Here is a 20,476-nt window from a genome sequence, read left to right as displayed (position 1 = left end):
AGGGCCCACAGAGCCGTGGAAGAGTTCAGAGAGATAGATAAGATGGGATCAAGTTTGTTTTAAACCTCCAACTCGGTTGCAAGTGTGGAATTGGGCTCACTAGGGTAGGAAGCTGGCTTCCAGAGGAAAAAGTTGGAAGACTCATAAAATGCCAGGCCAATGGCATTGAAGAGAAAAGAAAAGGAGGGGGGGGGGGGGGGAGAAGCAAAGAAAAGAAAAGAAAAGAAATAGTCAAGAGATCAAATCTAATAAGTTCTGATTAAATTAATGTGGTAGGTTATACTATGTTAAGTGATTTGTCTTTGAATAAAGCTATTTCCTAATTACTTATTTAAAAAAAAAAAAAAAAAAAAAGAAAACAATCTTGTAGTTATTCAAAAAGTTAAGGCAGAGTTACTGGAGAACTGAGCAGTTGTACTCCTAGGTAACATGCCCCGAAAAACTGAGAGGTGCTCAAATGAATGCTGTACGTGGATATTCATAGCAACTGTTCGTAAGACTGAAAAGGTGCAAACAACCCTGAAGCCTGCCAGTCAGTGAACGGATAATAAAATGTGGCATATCTCTGCAGTGAAAACTCAGCCATGAAAAGCAGTGCGGTACTGATACGTGTTACATTGTGAAGGACCAGACCTCATAGGTCACATACTGCATGAGGCATCCTGAACACGTCAATCCATAGAGACAAGGTTGCTGGATTCCAGTGGATGCTGAGAGGAGGGGAACGAGGAGGAACTGCTTTAATGGACATAGGGGCTTTATGGCTTAGCATCAGGTAGAGGGGGCCGCACAATGCAGTGATTGAATGTATTAATACTAAGTGCCACTGAGTTGTACACTTTAAGATGGTTAGGGTTATGCCAATTTTACCTCATCAAAGACAAGTCTGATGAGGTGCATATTTTTATATATAGAACCACATTTTATAATGTTAGGGAATAGATCAACAATCTCAGATAAAGGTTTTCCCTAGGAATTGAAGGATCTCAGGTAAACTACAAGTCTAACTGATGCCTGTAGCAAGTATAACATTTTATTTATAAATCTCGTACTGAAATTGCATGTGGTGCCAGATTGTCTGTCTGTGTAATTCTGTAGTTTTCCTGACACTGCTGTTGTTTTAGTCTATGTAAAGCTTTTTTGAAGAGCTTTATTGTTGTACGCTTTATCATTAATCTGCGCATTGTGCATATGTAGCTCAGTGAGTTTTAAGCTTGCACAACTGTGCAGCCCTCAGCGGCTCAGACGCCCAGCCACACAGTTCTGTGTGTGCATTCAGACCTGCTCCTTTCCTCCCCCCAGCCCTTAGCATCCGCTAAGCAGCTCTGTCTGGATACTTTGGCCTTTTCTGGAAATTTTATGTAAATGGGTTCATATACTCGAGTCTTCTGTGTTGGTGTTTCCCCCCCAATTAGCATAATGTTTTTGAGGTTCATTCATGTACAGGTCTTTATGTGGACATGTTTGTATTCTCTTAGGTAGATATCCAATTATTGTACTTTTCCTGTAGAATTTTAATTTGATCATGTTATTCTTTGATTTTTCTGTTCAGTATTTCCTGTTTGTTAGATCATTGTCCTGTTTCTTTCATTCTTAGACTATAGTTTTCTTATATTTGGAGGCATGTTTCTCAAAGGTGCTCAAAGGCCTTTGTCTGCTGAGTCCAACATCTGGCCCTCTCATAATCAGTTCCTCATGACTGCTTTTTTCCCAAATGTGGATCACTTTTTTCTTTTTATTAAAACTTTAATTATTAAAATATTATTGATTGATTGATAGACATTGATTGTTCAGTTATTTATGCATTTGTTGGTGGATTCTCATGTGTGCCTTGACCGGGGATAGAACTTGCAACCCTTGTCTATCAGGATGATGCTCTAACCAAGAGCCAAGGCATCTTTTTTTATTTTGTTGTTTAGCGAGAGACTGAGGGACATAGGGACAGACAGGGACAGACAGGAAGGAAGAGAGATGAGAAGCATCAATTCTTTGTTGTAGCAACTTAGTCATTCATTGACTGCTTTCTCATATGTGCCTTGCCCCAGCTGAGTCAGTGACCCCTTGCTCAAGCCAGAGACCATGAGATCATGTCTGTGATCTGATGCTCAAGCTGGTCAGCCGTGCTCAAGCCAGCAACCTGACGTTTTCAACCTTGGGTCCTCAGCGTCCCAGGTCGATGCTCTATCCACTGCACCACCACCTGGTCAAGCATTTTCCAGTGTTTTCTAATTGTTCATATTCTGTATGTGTATCAACTGACAGGCAGAAGCTCTAAACTTCTGGAGGCTCCTTTACATTACAGGACCAAAGATGTTTTGCTTACAAGAAGTAGGGTAACCATTTGTAATCCATTGGTGTTAGTAATTACGTTACATTAACTCCAGCATCAGAGTTAAAATCAAGGTTTTCTTGTTTATTTAGACTACTAAACTTCAGATTTATCATAACATTTTGTTGATAGCAAATAGAGTAAGATATTAATGTTCTGCAAAGTCCATTTAAGATAAGTAATTAGGGAAAATTTAGACATAATTTATATATTAACAAAATTATTTTAATCATATTTTAAAGAAAAGGTTTAGTAAATACTTGATTATTGTTTGCTTCCACATTTTTAGGTATGCTATTGCATTGGCCTTAAGGGAAAAACAGCGTGTGATATTTACCAGCCCAATTAAGGCCCTGAGTAACCAGAAATACCGTGAAATGTATGAAGAATTTCAAGATGTTGGTCTGATGACGGGAGATGTTACTATTAATCCTACAGCATCTTGTCTTGTTATGACCACAGAGGTAACTTATGTGGTGCCCCATCACTTTTTCCTTCTGTATGGATAAAATATAATACTGTCAGTAGGTTTACTTGAAAGGGATAAATTTCGCCTAAAAATGTTCTAATAATTGTATTCACTTGAGCTGTAAATATCAACATTTGTTATTTGTCCTATAATATAGCTATAGTTTTTTTCTTGGTCAAGTGTTTTTAATTGTCAGTGACATAAAAATACTTTGATTTTTTGTATACATAGTTTCAAGGATTTGAATACATAGCTTCTTTAACATTAGTAGCTCTTCCCTCCATATGATTTTTATTCTGCATCAGAGTGATGGCACAGAGAGATCAGTAACTGACTTTTAAGATGATGCCATATGCTGAGCTTCTCCCACAATCACAGTTAAGTTTTACAGGTGTATGCAGCTTCTAGGCTTTGGACACAGTTAGCTCTGTAGGTACTTCTGTATGTACTTAAATTACACCCTAATTACACCCTTGCTTCCTGCACGCACACAACACAGGAGAGCAGACATCAGCTTCTGGTCTGAAGGTCAGCCAGAGCATCGCTCACTTTTCATTTTGGTGCCCAAGTGAGTCTCATTTTCCACTCTCTCAACTTTCTGCCATTTTGGGGGGAAATTTTTTTTTTTTTTTGTATTTTTCTGAAGCTGGAAACAGGGAGAGACAGTCAGACAGACTCCCGCATGCGCCCGACCGGGATCCACCCGGCACGCCCACAAGAGGCGAAGCTCTGCCCGCAAGGGGGCGATGCTCTGCCCCTCCGGGGCGTCGCTCGGCCATGACCAGAGCCACTCCAGCGCCTGGGGCAGAGGCCAAGGGGCCATCCCCAGCGCCCGGGCCATCTTTGCTCCAATGGAGCCTTGGCTGCGGGAGGGGAAGAGAGAGACAGAGAGGAAGGAGGGGTGGGTGGAGAAACAAATGGGCGCTTCTCCTATGTGCCCTGGCCGAGAATCAAACCCGGGTCCCCCGCACGCCAGGCCGACGCTCTACCACTGAGCCAACTGTCCAGGGCCTTGGGGGGAAATTTTAAACTCAGAAATCAGGATAATAGTTAGCAGGAAGTATCCGTATTGTGAGATGAGGCAAAAGAAAATGGGTAAACAGAATGAGATGTAGTGTGTTGGAGAGGAGATAATTCTGTTACTTTCATATCCCAGAAAGTCTAGATCTTAAGATAAAGTATATACATATAAGGAAGTGACTTCATATTTGAGACGTGGAGATAAAGGTGATGATAATTCTCTTCATGGATTATATCTGAGTACTAAATGTTGAAAATTTATTTTGGTGTATAAGAGAAGGAATTTATGTAATTTTTTTTTTTAATTGAGAGGCAGGGAGGCAGAGACAGGCTCCCACATGCGTCCCGACCAGGATCCACCCGACAAGCCCACTAAGGAGCAATGCTCTGCCCATCTGGGGCACTGCTCCATTACTCAGCAACCCAGCTATTTCAGCGCCTGAGGCAAGGCCATGGAGTCATCCTCAGTGCTTGGGGTCGACTTGCTCAAACCATTTGAGCCATGGCTGTAGGAGAGGGGGGGGGAGAAGGAAGAGGGGAGAGGTGGAGAAGCAGATTGTTGCTTTGTCTGTATGCCCTGACTGGGAATCGAACCTGGGACTTCCTCATCAGGCCGTCACTCTACTGTTGAGTCAACTGGCCAGGGCCATTTTATGTAATATATTTAAAATGTGTGTACCTCCCTAAAATTATTTTGTTTCCATTAAAAAATTTCTAAAATTTCTTTTTAGAATGAACAGCTTTTGTTATGTCAAAATTCTGCTGAATCTTTTATTTTTTTCTTTAGATTTTAAGAAGTATGCTGTATAGAGGTTCTGAAGTTATGCGAGAAGTAGCTTGGGTCATATTTGATGAAATTCATTACATGAGAGACTCAGGTATGTTCTGCTGAGCTGTGCAGATGTTGTATTTCCCTGTAAGAAAGGCAGAAGGGATGGTGCTTCAGAAAAGCTCCCAGGGGAGAGGGTGTGACAACTCCACATCCTCTGGCTGTTCATCTGTATCTGTTACTATAAACCAGGGGTCTCAAACTCAACTCAGCATGTGGGCCGCAGAGCAAGATCACAGCCGTTCGGGCCGCACTAGGTCTACAAAAGGCAACTGTTATGCAACACTTTTCTCACTGCAGTTGAAAACAAAAAAAAATCAGTACAAAATTGTTCGGCGGGCCGCGAGTTTGAGACCCCTGCTATAAACTGATAAACCTGAAAAAATGTTTGCTTTGATATTTTATGTACCTAGAGTTGTAGTAAACTAAATCTTGGACAGCATAATGTAGTATTTCCAGTAGGATCTTATTTAGCTAATACTTTCTTTTTTAAGATGTTATTTATTGATTTTAGAGAGAGGAATAAGAGTGGGAAAGGAGGGAGGAGCAGGAAGCATCAACTCATAGTAGTTGCTTCTTGTATGTGCCTTGACTGGGCAAGCCCAGGTTTTGAACTCACATCCTCAGCATCCTAGATGGACGCTTCATCTACTGTGCCACCATAGGTCAGGCGAAAAATAAGTTTCTTGACTTTTATTACTCTTTAAAAAAAAACTAAGAAAAACATGTTTATGGTAAAAATGGGGATTTTGAAATAAAAATGATCAAAAACAGAATACTGTAAATGTCTCTTTACTTGAACTATGTTTTATACTATTATATTGGAAATGTAGGTTTATTTGGAATTTTGGATGGAACTGGGAAGGCTAATGTTAAACACATTTAAAAGTTAAATGTTTAATATGTACACACCTGAAACCTAGTTATTTAAATTACAGCACTGAGTTAACCTATACTTATATTGAAAATGATATAAAATTTAGGAAGTCATGAATACTTTGAACATTTCACCCTTTCAAAATTTATAAAATTTAGTTCTGAACAAAGTTGTTTTGATTTTAAAATCGTGAATTGTGTTCATTTATTTTAGGGTGATATTCTATTATTTGGCTTTTTCCATTTTAATAAATACTGACTTAGAGGTTTGCTCTCCATCTTATCATTCTTTTATCTCTAGAAATTATGAGGGTAATTTGGCTGAAAGATGCCTTGTGGTATTATAATGGTGTTTCTTTGAAATTTGTTGCTTAGCTTCCCACAAGCCATTGACCTTTGCTTCTCCCAGTGAGATAGGGATGTTCTTTCCTCTGCCGTGGGGCTGTATTCGGGCTATTGGAAAACGAGCCAGTCCAAAGCTGCTCTTTGCAGGCTTTGTTTCACAGGTCATTGTGTTTGTAGTGGTTTCCTTTAGCTTTCTGCTGGGTCAAACTAAAGCAGTTTTCACTAAGGGTCTAGGTAAGGTGGTGTATATTTCTTATTTTTGAGTTTGAGGGAAGATAATGTAAGTCACTTGTCAGTAAGGTGACCCTGAATTCCAAGGTGTGTTTTCTTTTTTCAGAGCGTGGTGTGGTGTGGGAAGAAACCATTATTCTGCTTCCTGATAACGTCCATTATGTCTTTCTTTCGGCCACTATTCCAAATGCCCGACAGTTTGCTGAGTGGATCTGCCATTTACATAAACAGGTGCTTGCTTTCTCTTTTTGATGTCTTCAATATTTAAGATGTTATGAGCTGGCTTCACTACCTCCCATACTTTGTTCCTGTGCTACCTGAAGGAAGAAACTGCTTCTCAGATGAGCAAGCTTATCGGAGTGAACGACCTAGCTTTTCACAAGCGTGTGTTCTGAGCCCCACCTCAGACCCAATGCATCAGAATCTCTGGGAGTAGAGTCTTGGGATCTCCCACTTTGAAAGCTCCCAAGTTGATCCTGACGATCTGCAGGTTTGGAAAGCTCTGCATTTTGTGGCACAGTGAGCCACGAGAACACAGAACGTCCTGAGGCCTCGTGCTGGAGAGAACTGAGCGTGTCCCGAGCACGTGGTTTCCCATGTGCACAGTCACACTTTTACTCTTTCCCTTTGCTTTTCCAACTTGAGCAGCGGCATAGAACCTTGTAACAGCACTTGTTCTGTGTAATAAACTTATTCTTGGCTTCATCTTTCTACCCTCATTTTTCCTTTACAGCAGTCTCCTCACATATATTTTTGTTTTTGAGCGCTCTAATGTTGTCTGTCACAGTCATGTTGCTCCTGTAGGATAGATACCCAGGAGGTGTTTTGGGGAAGTGTGACCAATGCTGCTCTGCTGAGGCTTTGAGAACTTCTGTGGGGCACAGAGTCCCATGTCACTTCAGGGAGCATTCCGTGTCACCATAGTCCTGCTCTGTAGAAACAGGCGTTTTCAATCATGGGGCTAGGGTAGGGATCAAAGGTCATGGAAGCTGAAATCATGTCATTGGCTCTGATTAGGAAATTGGTAAATTAGAACAGATGGTAGTATAATTTGATAGACCAAAATTTTCCACATTTTCTTGTCTAGTTTTAAAGTGATTTTTATAAAGCTTTGTCTTTTTGAAATACTGAATTCAGACATTTTATTTCCTTAGGGTCTTTTAGGTAGGTCGGATTTATCACTGAAGAAATAGTTTATTGCATGTTGAATTGTTTCCCCTCCTCTTTGCAGCCCTGTCACGTGATCTACACAGACTACCGGCCAACGCCACTGCAGCACTACATCTTCCCTGCCGGGGGGGACGGCCTGCACCTGGTGGTTGATGAAAACGTAAGGCAGTAGTTGACTCTGTGCCGGAGCCTCTCCTGGCGGAGAGTTGTGCAGACCCTTTCCATTTTCTTAGTTTTATTGGGCTGTGGCTGGTCTTGTGCACTATGTGCTTCTCCTGTGCGTGACGCAGATGCCCTCCTCTCCCGGGGTTTAAATGCTGGGGCAGCAGGCACTCTGGGCGGGCTTCAGTATCTGATGTTTTGCTTTGCCCAGTTTTGATACCCCTTTATCACCTATTACTACCTCTTAACACACATCATTTTTGCCTATTTTTGTGATCTTTGTCGTAATGATTAATTTCCATGTTATTTTATTTGAGGAAGCTTTGTTTTGAGGCATGAAAATGTTTGAGTTATGATTAAATATGAATGAAAGCACATAGGAAAATGTCTAATTCCAGGGTGACTTCCGAGAAGATAACTTTAACACTGCAATGCAAGTTCTTCGGGATGCGGGTGACTTGGCCAAAGGTGACCAGAAGGGTCGGAAGGGAGGAACAAAAGGTAATTTGGAGCTTTGTTTTGAGAGAATTTTGCATTAAATTGTAGTTTCAAATTACATTTTTTTAAACTTAATGTTTTCCCTTAGGAAACTGTATAAAGATCTAGACCAGGGGCAGTCAACCTTTTTATACCTACCGCCCACTTTTGTATCTGTTAGTAGTAAAATTTTCTAGCCGCCCACCAGTTCCACAGTAATGGTGACTTATAAAGTAGGGAAGTAACTTTACTTTATAAAATGTATAAAGCAGAGTTACAGCAAGTTAAAGCATATAATAATAATTACTTACCAAGTACTTTATGTCGGATTTTTGCTAAATTTGGCAAAATAAATCTTTATAAAACAACTTATAGTTAAATCTATTTATTTATACTTTGGTTACTCTACTACCACCCACCATGAAAGTTGGAACGCCCACTAGTGGGAGGTAGGGACCAGGTTGACTACCACTGATCTAGACAATATATGATAAGGTTTTATAAAGGTTGATTCCTTTTTATACATGACATTTATTGCAAGATAATTCACATACTGTACAATTCAGTGGTTATTAGTATATATGCAACCATTGACACTGTCATTTTTTTTTATTGATATAATTCATACACCATAATTGTCACCATGGTTAAGTGTACATTTCACTGGGTTTCAGTATACTCAGTTGTACAACTAAAATGTTTCAGAACATCTTCATCAGCTCACAAAGAAACCCCACATCAATCAGTAGTCATTTTTCATTGTCTCCCAGCCTCTGTCGCCGCCTCACCCTTTGGTAATGGCTTTCTCTGGGCAGTTCATGTAAACTGAATCACTGTGCATGTGGTCTTTTGCAGTTGGCTTCTTTCACTTAGTGTGTTTTCTATTTTTTTTAGTTTTGTTTTTTTTTTTATTTTTTTTTTTTTACATAGTCAGAGAGAGGGATAGACAGGGACAGACAGGAACAGAGAGAGATGAGAAGCATCAATCATTAGTTTTTCATTGTGTGTTGCAACACCTTAGTTGTTCATTGATTGCTTTCTCATATGTTCCTTGATCATGGGCCTTCAGCAGACTGAGTAACCCCTTGCTGCAGCCAGCAACCTTGGGTTCAAGCTGGTGGGCTTTTGCTCAACCCAGATGAGCCCGCACACAAGCTGGCGACCTCGGGTCTCGAACCTGGGTCCTCTGCATCCCAGTCCAACGCTCTATCCACTGCGCCACCGCCTGGTCAGGCAGTTTATTTTTTAATGTATTGGGTTGACATGGTTTACCAAACTATACAGGTTTAAGTGAACAACTCAGTATAATGCCATCTACACACTGCATCATGCCCTCATTTTATATATTCTTTTTGCAGGACCATCAAATGTATTCAAGATTGTGAAGATGATTATGGAAAGAAATTTTCAACCTGTAATTATTTTCAGTTTTAGTAAGAAAGATTGTGAAGCCTATGCACTTCAGATGACCAAATTAGATTTCAACACAGGTACAAGATAATTTCAGTATGGTTTTAATATTATGCAAAAATAAATTTTCTTCAGCATCATCTTTTTACATCATTGATGATATGCTGTAGGAACTTAAAACTTGTTTTTATCAATTAGCCAATGGTAAAATTGGTCTCAGTATATATCATTTCACTTAAAGTCATACAACAGAACCTAGCAACTCTGTTAAGTGAGAACTTACTATATTGTTTTTGATTAAGTGAATTGGCTGGGCTTAGAAACGTTTTCTTATAACTGATAGTGCTGAATTTACTTAATGTTGCAGAGTTATATATTGATTAGTTCAACAAATATTTATTGGCTACCTATTATTTGAGAGACACCATATAAGAAGGCAGTAGAACGGATAAGAGCACAGGCTTTGAATTGTACTAACAGTTAGTAGCAGTGCCATTATTTGCTGTAAGCCTCACTTCCCTCAACAGTTGGTAGTAATCATCCCAGAGACCTGTAATTGGTAGATTTAGTATTGCATGCAATAGTTTTCAACCACCTGTCCATAGACCAGTCCGCCAGAAAATTTGTATTGGTTCGCACAAGAGTTAAACCACCGTAATGTTTGTTGTATGAAGAGTAGATCAAATGACCTTAGCTTAATTCGCTTATGTTCAAGGTGATCTCTGCCTTAGCTGTCCCTGAGATAATCCTCCTATTTTCACTGGTCCCCAGGTGTAAAAAGGTTGATAACCACTGAATAGAGCACTTAGTATAATCAGTGACTGTTTTATAAGGTAGTATTGTTAATCCTGAATTAAGTCTGCTAGATAATTTTGAAAGGTAGTGCATTTTATTAAATAATCAGTCATTTTAATCTACTTTCCCTTCTGACTCTTAAATACTGACTCTACTCTTTATAGACTCTTATTCTCTGAATGTTTGAAGTGCGATGTCACTACTCATTTAGATATTTATGTACCTTTGGGTTTTCTCTCAGATGAAGAAAAGAAGATGGTTGAAGAAGTATTCAGTAATGCAATCGACTGCTTGTCGGATGAGGATAAAAAGCTCCCTCAGGTCTGTGCTTTGTGTCAGTAGTACGGTATGGCTACGAGTAGGGAGCGTGTAGGCACTCTGCATTTCTTGGTTTGTTACTGTACTGCACCATCTGCCCACTGAAGTCAGTATGTGGTGTCATGCACTGAAGTGGTATCGTGACTTATATTTTAAACTTCTGAAAAGGCCACAAGAGGAAAGATTGGCTGCCTGAAGGAACTCTTCTCTAAAGCGGTCATGTCTGGATTTTACTGCTTCTGTGTCTAATAATGCTAGTTATAAGTCATTCAATTTCTTGGCCCTGGCCGGTGGTTCAATGGATAGAGCCTCAGCCCAGTGAGTGTATGGACGTCCCAGATTTGATTCCCAGTCAGGGCACACAGGAAGAAGCGACCATCTGCTTCTTTCCCTTCCCCCTTTGCTCTCCTCCCCCTCCTGCAGCCACTGGCTCGATTAGTTGAAATGTGGCTGCTTGCATGGAGGACAGGCACTAAAAATAGCTCAGTACTCGAGCATCGGCCCTAGATGGTGTTGCTGAGTGAATCCTGGTCAGGCTCATGTGAGTCTGCCTCATTATCTCCCCTCTTCTTATCTTAAAAGAAAAAAATTCGTAACAAAATAGTAGCACACACCTAATGAAAATCATGTGTTCAGTCAGGAATTGAACATCTTTGCTTTAATCTAGTGGGCTTTTTCTTTGTTAGAATTGCCTGAGGAGTTATGAAATACACAGGTGTCTGGCTGTCATGCCCACAGGTTCTGACTAACTGCTTTTACGGTCACTAGAATGTTTCAGAAGCACTTCACGAGAGCCTACTGTGCACCCACTCCTGAGACCTGCATTAGTCCCCCTGCCCTGGGAAAGGGCTGTTTGTGAAAAGTGGGGAGCTCGTCGCCTGCTACAAAGGATCGCTTTGGTGTATAAGGGATTTGTGATAAGGCTGTGATAGCATGTTGATGTTTAGAATAGTATTTAACTTATAAAATTTTTTTGTGATTTTTCTTTCCAACTGAACTAGTAGAATCTGAGGGCTGATCCCTGTCTATATATTTTGTTTTCCTGGCACACTTTTAATAGGAGACATTTAATGGCATATGATGTAGTGTTAGTTATAATGAACTCTTCAGTAATTCATTCTTAGATGAAGTACATTGTATGTTAAATATGTTTTAGAGTCACATTTCATTTTGGTGTGACTTGGCTAGTTTTTAAGTTTAGTTGGTGCAAATACAAACTTTGCCCTCATAACTTTTAATATTTCTGGAGAAGATATTGTGATAATGGAACATGTGAATGACACAGCAAAGCATTTACCAAGTTTATTTAAAGCATACTTTTCAGACTCTTTCATAAAGGAAGCTAGGAGAGAATTCTGTTGTGTTTTGAGTTTAATCTGTGGGAATATGGGTTTGGTTTTTGCTTTTTTTCTGAAAGGGTTATGTAATATTTTTTTATATAGCATTCTTTTACGATAACCCATTTTTCTTATTTTGGTTAGTTTAACATTTTTAATTTCTCTTTCCTATCTTTATAAAATAAACATCATTCAAATTGCAGGTCGAACATGTACTTCCTCTTTTGAAGCGAGGGATCGGTATTCATCATGGGGGTTTACTTCCTATTTTGAAAGAAACTATAGAAATTCTCTTTTCTGAAGGATTGATAAAGGTATGTATTTATTTTTATTATGCCCTAAAATTGCATTGTGTGAACAGTGTAAATATTACCAAGAACACTGTTCATAGACAGCTTTACATTGTTTCGTTGTTGTTTTAACTCAGTAACACAGCATGACTGAGGCAGTGCACTTGATTTTGTACAGTGTTCTACAGGTCCCCCGCTGCCCAGAAGTAGAGTGCACCTGTGGAGCTGTCCATAAGTTAAAACAGCATAAATCAAAGAAGCATCTACATTAATTCATACAGGAAAATTTTGCATGTTCCCAAACCCAAAATGCAACATACACACAATGTCTATTTCATTGATGACTTAGGGCACATCTTGCTAACGGATGCACAGACAATGCAGATAAAGCACGGGACTCCCAGATGCAGCTCAGCACCAGTGCTTGATACCAAGATGCTGAGTGTGGTCCCGGGGTTGGGGCTTTCTAGGGCCACTCTCACTGCTTGGGGTGCTCGGAGCCTCTGATGGCTGCTGCGGACCAGATGATGAAGGCTGTTTTTGCTTTTTGCCTTTTTTTGGTAAAAGTGAAAGTCCTCCAGATTTCTGTCAGCGAAAACAGCTACTAGTGTAGGTAAGAGTGAAGTGCATAATGAACTTTCAACAGGGAGGAGGGGCTGTTGGTAAAATAAGTCATTTGTTTCCTTTCTTAAAGTAAGAAATGGTAACACAATTGGATACAGTATAACATTTTGTAAAAGGTGCTATTATCAGACCTGGAGTTGATTCTTTAGGTGGACTTCTTATTGTTACAGATTAAAAAGATTATTATTATTTTATTTTATTTTTTAATTCATTATAGAGAGGGGAGAGAGAGAGAGAGAAGGGGGGAGGAGCAGGAAGCATCAACTCCCATATGTGCCTTGACCAGGCAAGCCCAGGGTTTTGAACTGGCAACCTCAGCGTTTCCAGGTTGACGCTTTATCCACTGCGCCACCACAAGTCAGGCTAAAAAGATTATTAGAGCCCTGGGCAGGTAGCTCAGTTGCTTAGAACATCTTTCCAACATGCCAAGGTTTTGGGTTTGATCCCTAGTTGGGGCACATAAAGAATCAACCAATGAATGTGTAAATAAGTGGGATAACAAATCAATGTCTCTTTCTCCCTCCCCCCTTTCCTCTTCCTCCCTCCTCTCCCTCTTCTCCTCTCTCTCCCTCTCCTTCTCTTCTTTTCTTTCTCTTCTCCCACACTAAAAAAATGAATAACAAAATTTTTTAGAAAAATTTTTTAAAAATATTAGAGGAGACTGGAGAACTGGAGGTAGACTTACATATGTTCTGATTTAAACAAGTCTGTCTAGTTTAATGTTTAAAATTATGGATATACCCAGAAATGGGATATTTAAAATGGGATACAACTTCAAAATATCATAAACCTATATGTATGACTATTTTGTTTAAAAATCAGATTAGAAATGTATCATGAGAGTTTCAATACTAAGTAGACTATTTAAAAGGAATATATTCATCCTAAAGAACATTTTAGATGAAGAATTGGTCAGTATTTATACCTGGGTCTTGTTGATGTTCCCTTTGAAATTGTATATTTTAGTAGGGCCCTGTTTAAAGAACCTTTCCTTAAAAGTATAAGTGATACTTGTTGGTTGTAAAATTCAAATAAAACAATTGTACATAAAGTAAATGAAAGACCATCATTCCCCTGATATCCTTGAAATTTCAATGAATTTACAATTATACATGGCTTATTTTTTAAACAAAAAGTGATAATGCCCATGTTACTCAGTTTTCACATGTGTAGCTCTTCCTTCTTTTTAGCAGATGAATAGCATTCTGTTGAGTGGATGAAACAAAACTATTTTTATCTTTTTCTCTCCTGAAGAAAGTTTGGGTTATTTAATAGAACTTTGTGACTTTATCTGTACATGTTTCTCTGTGTGCTTAAAGCATGCGTAATTCTTTTGTGTGGTGAAGTCTCAGAGGTAATGTAAAGGGCCATGAAGTCTGATCTCCCCTCAGAGATCCTACTGGTGTCTTCCCCTGTGACCTGGTCAGTGATGACGCAGGAAGTGGACTGTCAGGAAGCCTTCTAGAGCGCCACACCTTCCCATTCATCAGGCCCTTCTCTCCAAGCTAGCTCCGCTGGAATTAAAGGACCATTGCCCTGAATTAAAAATTCTGGGGGGTGCTAAGGACATTAAATATTGCTTAATAATTTTATGTATAAAATACTGAAATATCTGGGAATGATATGTTGTCTTATTTTTGTGGCCTCATTAACAACTAATTTTGAAAATTAATGATTTGCTTATTATAAAATTAGTTTACCAGTGTAAAATGCATATTTAATTGTACAACTTCTCGTTTATTTAGGCCTTATTTGCAACAGAGACTTTTGCTATGGGAATTAACATGCCAGCTAGAACAGTTTTATTCACAAATGCCCGGAAGTTTGATGGGAAAGATTTTCGATGGGTAAGTGGAATAATTCAGATATTGAAGTAACTTGTATCTTTTGTTGTTTTACCTGAGGTGATTTTGGATCACACAGTCTTTGAGATTTTCTGTTTAAGTACTCATGATCCTGTACCTGACCTAATACAACAGGTTTATCAAAGTTAAACTTTAGCCTGACCAGGTAGTTGCTCAGTGGATAGAGCGTCAGACAGGGACGTGGAGGACCCAGGTTCGAGACCCCGAGGTCACCAGCTTGAGCTTGGCCTCATCGGGTTTGAGCAAGGCTCACCAGCTTGAGCTCAAGGTCGCTGGCTCAAGCAAAGGGTCACTTGGTCTGCTGTAGCCCCTTGGTCAAGGCACATATGAGAAATCAGTCAATGAACAACTAAGGAACCACAATGAAGAATTGGTGTTTCTCATCTGTCTCCGTTTCTTTCTCTCTGCTCTGGCTTTCTCTGGCTCTGCTACAAAAAAAAAGAAAAAGAAAGAAAAAGTTGAACTTTAAGTTCTTTGCATTTCTATCCTTTATCCAAAACAAAAAACAAAAAAACCTTTCCATGAACAAGTTTGATGATAAAGGAGAAATAACTTTTCTGAATAAATGATTTGGAAAATTTTTAACCTGTTTTAAATGCACAAAACTTTTGTTTCTTCAGTTTAAGATATTAAAATACCTCCAGTACAGTGGCTGGCTTACTATTTGACCCTTCCTCTCTAAAACAGGGTTTAACAGGTTTGCACAGTCTATTCTAAGGCAGAGGGACTAGAAAGTTGGAATCATGGGTAAAACTGAATTGGGGTAAAAAGTAAAATTTTAACTTCAGAGACAGGTAACCCATTCGGCAACTATGGGCATAGAAACATTATAGGTCTGGGTGATGCTGAAGATAAAACAGAACTAATCTCTAATGAAACTTAGTAGGTGAAAGCCGACGGACTGCAATAAAGTATTGTATTGTTGACACAGAGGCGTGCATAGACAGGAGAAAGAACAGGAGAAGTCACGGATTGTGAGGGGTCAGGGAAGGCTTCCCAGAGGAGGTGGTCCTTACCCCAAGCTGCAGCAGTGGCTGGGCAGGTGCTGGGAGGCAGCAGAGCATCTCTGGGCTGGGACCAGGAAGGAGGGGTCTTCCAGTGTGGGGTCTGGGCTGGGACCAGGGAGGAGGGGACTTCAGTGTGGGGTTTGGCCTGGGACCAGGGAGAAGGGGACTTCCAGCGTGGGGTCCAGGCTGGGACCAGGAGGAGGGGACTTCAGTGTGGGGTCCGGGCTGGGACCAGGTAGGAGGGGACTTCCAGTGTGGGGTCTGGGCTGGGACCGGGGAGGAGGGGACTTCCAGTGTGGGATCCAGGCTGGAGCCAGGGAGGAGAAGACTTCAGTGTGAGGTCTGGGCTGGGACCAGGGGGAGGGGACCTCCAGTGTGGGGTCTGGGCTGGGACCAGGGAGGAGGGGACTTCAGTGTGGGGTTGGATATGAGCCCAGCACTCACATTGTTGGGTGTTTGGAGAAAATTTAAAGTAGCAGCTATTCCTTTACTTAATTTTGTGTCCTTGAAAATGGTGATTCTCTTTCACTTAAAGAAGTTTCTAGCAGTGGTTTCTAATCAGCAAAGCACTAGAAAGTACCCATGGTAGAATTGTAAAGGCAAAGAAAATATTTCTTTTCTTGCAAGTGTTTGGGATGTGATACAGAAGAGAAAGTATGTGAGTGCCGTTTCTCTTTAGAGACTTTCCCATAGCCTTCAGAAGTTTTCTGTAACTTGTTGCTTTTTAGAATTGAACTTTTAAAAATTCAGGTAGAATATGATTTTTTATTCTGAAGCAGCTAAAAGTCTTCGTATATTTTATATTTTTTTATATTTTAAATTAATGTAAATTTTAAAATTGGTCAGAATCTATCAGCTTAAAATTACTTAACTCTCCAAATAACATGGCTGCCAGAAGAAAATAGGTAAGTCCATGGTGATTTTACATGCTCCTGGGGTCCATCCCATGGACTCAGGGTGAGGATGCAGAGTATAGAGCTCAGTGGGTGATTGCATTTAAGGAAGGAACTTTTTCTTTTTAAATTAAGTATTAGGCTGACACTGGTTAACCTCATCATTGCAGGTTTCAGGAGCCCTGTTCTACACCACATCTCTGTACACTGTATTGTGTGTTCACCCCTCAAGTCAATTTTCTGCCTGTCACCAGAGAGAAACCTTTCCTTGATGAATCAGTTCCCTAGTTATAGACTCTAAAGGTCATGCACGAGGTGTCTGAATGTAACGATGCCCCTGGATGCTGTAGACCAGGGGTCCCCAAACTACGGCCGGAGCCGCATGCGGCCCCCTGAGGCCATTTATCCGGCCCCCGCAGCACTTCCAGAAGGGGCATCTCTTTCATTGGTGGTCAGTGAGTACCGTGTGTGGTGGCGTTGCAAAGTGCGGAGTCACTCATGTACAGTACTACTTCCGGTGATGCGGGTCGGACGTGTCAGGGCTCCGGAAGCATGTCATATAACTTGTTAGGGCTAGCAGTGACAAATATGGAACCGGACATTGACCATCTCATTAGCCAAAAGCAGGCCCATAGTTCCCATTGAAATACTGGTCAGTTTGTTGATTTAAATTTACTTATTCTAGCCCTGGCCGGTTGGCTCAGTGGTAGAGTGTCAGCCTGGCGTGCAGAAGTCCCAGGTTCGACTCCCGGCCAGGGCACACAGGAGAAGCGCCCATCTGCTTCTCCACCCCTCCCCCTCTCCTTCCTCTCTGTCTCTCTTTTCCCCTCCCGCAGCTGGGCTCCATTGGAGCAAAGATGGCCCGGGCACTGAGGATGGCTCTATGGCCTCTGCCCCAGGCACTAGAGTGGCTCTGGTCGCGACAGAGCGACGCCCCAGAGGGGCATAGCATCGCCCCCTGGTGGGCGTGCCGGGTGGATCCCAGTCGGGCGCATGCGGGAGTCTTGTCTGACTGTCTATCCCCGTTTCCAGCTTTGGAAAAATTAAAAAAAAAAAAAATTATTCTTTATTTTAAATATTGTATTTGTTCCCGTTTTGTTTTTTTACTTTAAAATAAGATATGTGCAGTGAGCATAGGGATTTGTTCATAGTTTTTTTTATAGTTTGGCCTTCTAACGGTCTGAGGGACAGTGAACTGGCCCCCTGTGTAAAAAGCTTGGGGACCCCTGCTGTAGAGGGTTTACTGGACTGCCTTTTTGAAATGTACTTTCCTGACTATTTTATGTGTATATGCCTTTCTTTTTCCTAGGATGTTAGGTCTGTTTTAATGCTATCAGCAATGTACATAGTGGTTCTGTATGCTTCTTGAGTCAAATATTTTTTGAGAATCTGGAAACTGGATCCTTTTCACAGGAGAATAGTTTATAAGCAGTTACTGATAAAACTTTGCCCAGTGTTCAGATGGTTTATTTTCACCTAAACCTCTGAGGGCTTACCTTCCTCCATAGGGGATTCCTAGTGATGAATGGACCCTCCCAAACTCCAAGGACATGTACTGTAAAAATAGGAGTGACTTGTGCTTCTTTATATTACTCTCATTTTGTAAATTAAATTTATGATCAAACTAGGATGAGTATTTAGTCGAGTTTGGTCATTGGTTTTTTAGACTTTGCTTGCTGTTTCTCAATATCTAACGTAAAGATATTTGTGTCAGTAAATTAGCTAGTATTTCTTGGTAGGTGCTATATATTTCATCATTCTGGAGCTAAAATTGGAACATTCTTAAGTGTTTTGCATTTTTGTGTTTTCACTTAACTCATAAAAGTTCATGTTTTCAATTATGGGTTATATTTTTTAAATATGAGTATGTTTTTTACCAGTATTTTCCCTAAACTTGGGATTTTTTATTATGTCCATTCAGATTTCCTCTGGCGAATACATTCAGATGTCTGGTCGTGCTGGCAGGAGGGGAATGGATGACAGAGGAATTGTGATTCTTATGGTAGATGAAAAGATGAGCCCGACCATTGGAAAGCAACTGCTTAAGGTAACCTGCGCCTTCCCCAGGAGTTTAAGATTGGTTTTGCTGGTTCAGAGACCTTTCTAAGGAGATGAGTTTGTTTACTAAACTGTCTGGCTTGGGGAGGTTGAAGAGGGGACTGCTCAGAGTGCTGGTATTTTGGGTCCTACTCTCTGTTCCAGCTGGTAAAGAGCAGCCCATGTCATGGAGGGGGTGTGAAGATCCCCAGAATGGGCAGAAACTCTCACTTCACCCTGCAGATTCAAGGTGACCCTTATGTCTGCTCCCTCCACTGCAGGGGTGCTCTCCTCTGCCAGCACAGGAAGTAAGGCCCATGATACCAGCGTGTGGGCAGTTACCTGCCTCCACCTTAGCAAGTCCGGGGAGCTTAGCAAATTAATTCTGCATTCTGCCATTCTGTTCCAGCCAATTGATGGATTATAAATTTCCCTCTGCTAACTTTGTACTTTTTTTTTTTGTCATTTTTTTTTAATATAAATAAATTTTTATTTTAATGGGGTGACATCAATAAATCAGGGTACATACATTCAAAGAAAACATTTCCAGGTTATCTTGTCATTTAGTTCTGTTGCATACCCATCACCCGAAGAGAGATCGTCTTCCGCCACCCTCCATCCAGTTTTCTCTGTACCCCTCCCCCTCCCCCTCTCCCTCCTTCCCTCTCCCCACCCCCCGTAACCACCACAATCCTGTCCATGCCTCTTAGTCTCGCTTTTATGTCCCACCAATGTATGGAATCCTGCAGTTCCTGTTTTTTTCTGATTCGCTTATTTCACCACGCACAATGCTACCAAGACTCCACCATTCCGCTGTAAGTGATCTGATGCCATCATTTCTCCTAGCTGAATAGTATACCATGGTGTATATGTGCCCCATCTTCTTCATCCAGTCCTCTATTTTTTTTTACAGTGATTAAAAGCCTTTAAGCAAACTCTTGGCCAATACAGCAAGAAACCATAAAAGAGTAGTGTCCTTAACATGTTCACCAAGTCCAAGTTGGCCCCAACACCATGCCAAATCCCTGAAAAATGCAACCCAACCACAGTTCAGTCTGTTAGGAGCTGTCACAGGGAGCAGGAGTCCAGGAAAAGTCCGCATGGCACTAGAATTGTTGTCACCATTCTATACTTTGCAGCTCATGTCCAAGTCCCAATGACCGCTGCTTCTAGCTGGTAATGATTCAGGTAGACTGGAAAAGCCATTTGCAGCATGCGTGGATATGGAGCTTCTGTTCTCCTCTGCCTGGAGAGTTGAGACCAGGTTGCTTTTCCCTGGAGCTCTGTGACTGTGGCCTGGTAAAGAGAACCTTGGGATACACTAAGCTGGGTGGCAAAGGTAAATTGATAATACAAGCTGGCAAAAGGAGGAAAGAGAGCTCTAAATTAGGAGTAGGTCCCAGCCTGAAATATGAGTGGGGCATTGAGGTAGGAGGGATAAAGGAAACACTATATATTAAGCAAAGCAGCAGAAAATAGGACTATCAACACCCACAACAGAGATTTTTGAGGGAAGAATAAAAAACCTGACTATTCAGGCAAAACATAGTTAAGTGGCCCTTGTGCCAATGAGATCAGTTTACCTGCTTCTTGGAAGAAATACCCTAGGCTCGTCCACAGTGTTGTAGATGGGGCCAACGGCCCTGGGCACCTTCAGCCTTCAGTGGCAAACCCCAGCTTTCTGGGCAAGGTTAGGTCATAGGTGGCTGGAGCAGGGCTGGAAGAGACTGAACCCTCCCATAAGGAGCGAGGGGGAAGCCCACCTTCCAGGGTCCCTATTTCCTCACAGCAGAGGCATGTAAGCCTGGCAGGCTTTAGCTCAATGACCTTCCTTTCCACTATTGAAGCAGGACCCAGATGGCATCCTATGAGACCCCTTTGGGGCGTTGGAGCCTTTAAGCGTGTATCCTAAAAGCTGGTAGTTCCCCTGATCTCTATTGGGCTTTTTCTGCCTCTAGGTATCTTAAAAGCCATTCTCAGAAGATCTCACTG

The 20,476-nt window shown here is 41.1% G+C and overlaps 1 protein-coding gene across 1 annotated transcript in view; it reads left to right on the top strand.

Annotated features, from left to right (window-relative positions):
- The window catches only part of MTREX (Mtr4 exosome RNA helicase), a 69,069-nt gene that overhangs the window by 9,375 nt on the left and 39,218 nt on the right, over nt 1-20,476 (top strand). The window contains exons 6-15 of the mRNA XM_066377674.1: nt 2,619-2,793; nt 4,606-4,696; nt 6,206-6,330; nt 7,331-7,429; nt 7,830-7,932; nt 9,267-9,398; nt 10,355-10,434; nt 11,972-12,082; nt 14,428-14,529; nt 18,369-18,494. Of these exons, the coding sequence (XP_066233771.1) occupies nt 2,619-2,793; nt 4,606-4,696; nt 6,206-6,330; nt 7,331-7,429; nt 7,830-7,932; nt 9,267-9,398; nt 10,355-10,434; nt 11,972-12,082; nt 14,428-14,529; nt 18,369-18,494 (1,144 nt within the window). The remainder of the gene's footprint in view (nt 1-2,618; nt 2,794-4,605; nt 4,697-6,205; nt 6,331-7,330; nt 7,430-7,829; nt 7,933-9,266; nt 9,399-10,354; nt 10,435-11,971; nt 12,083-14,427; nt 14,530-18,368; nt 18,495-20,476) is intronic.

This window comes from Saccopteryx leptura, chromosome 1, assembly GCF_036850995.1.
Source record: "Saccopteryx leptura isolate mSacLep1 chromosome 1, mSacLep1_pri_phased_curated, whole genome shotgun sequence".
Classification (NCBI taxonomy): domain Eukaryota; kingdom Metazoa; phylum Chordata; class Mammalia; order Chiroptera; family Emballonuridae; genus Saccopteryx; species Saccopteryx leptura.
Note: the sequence above shows the minus strand (reverse complement) of the source record. Positions and strands in the feature narration are given on the sequence as shown.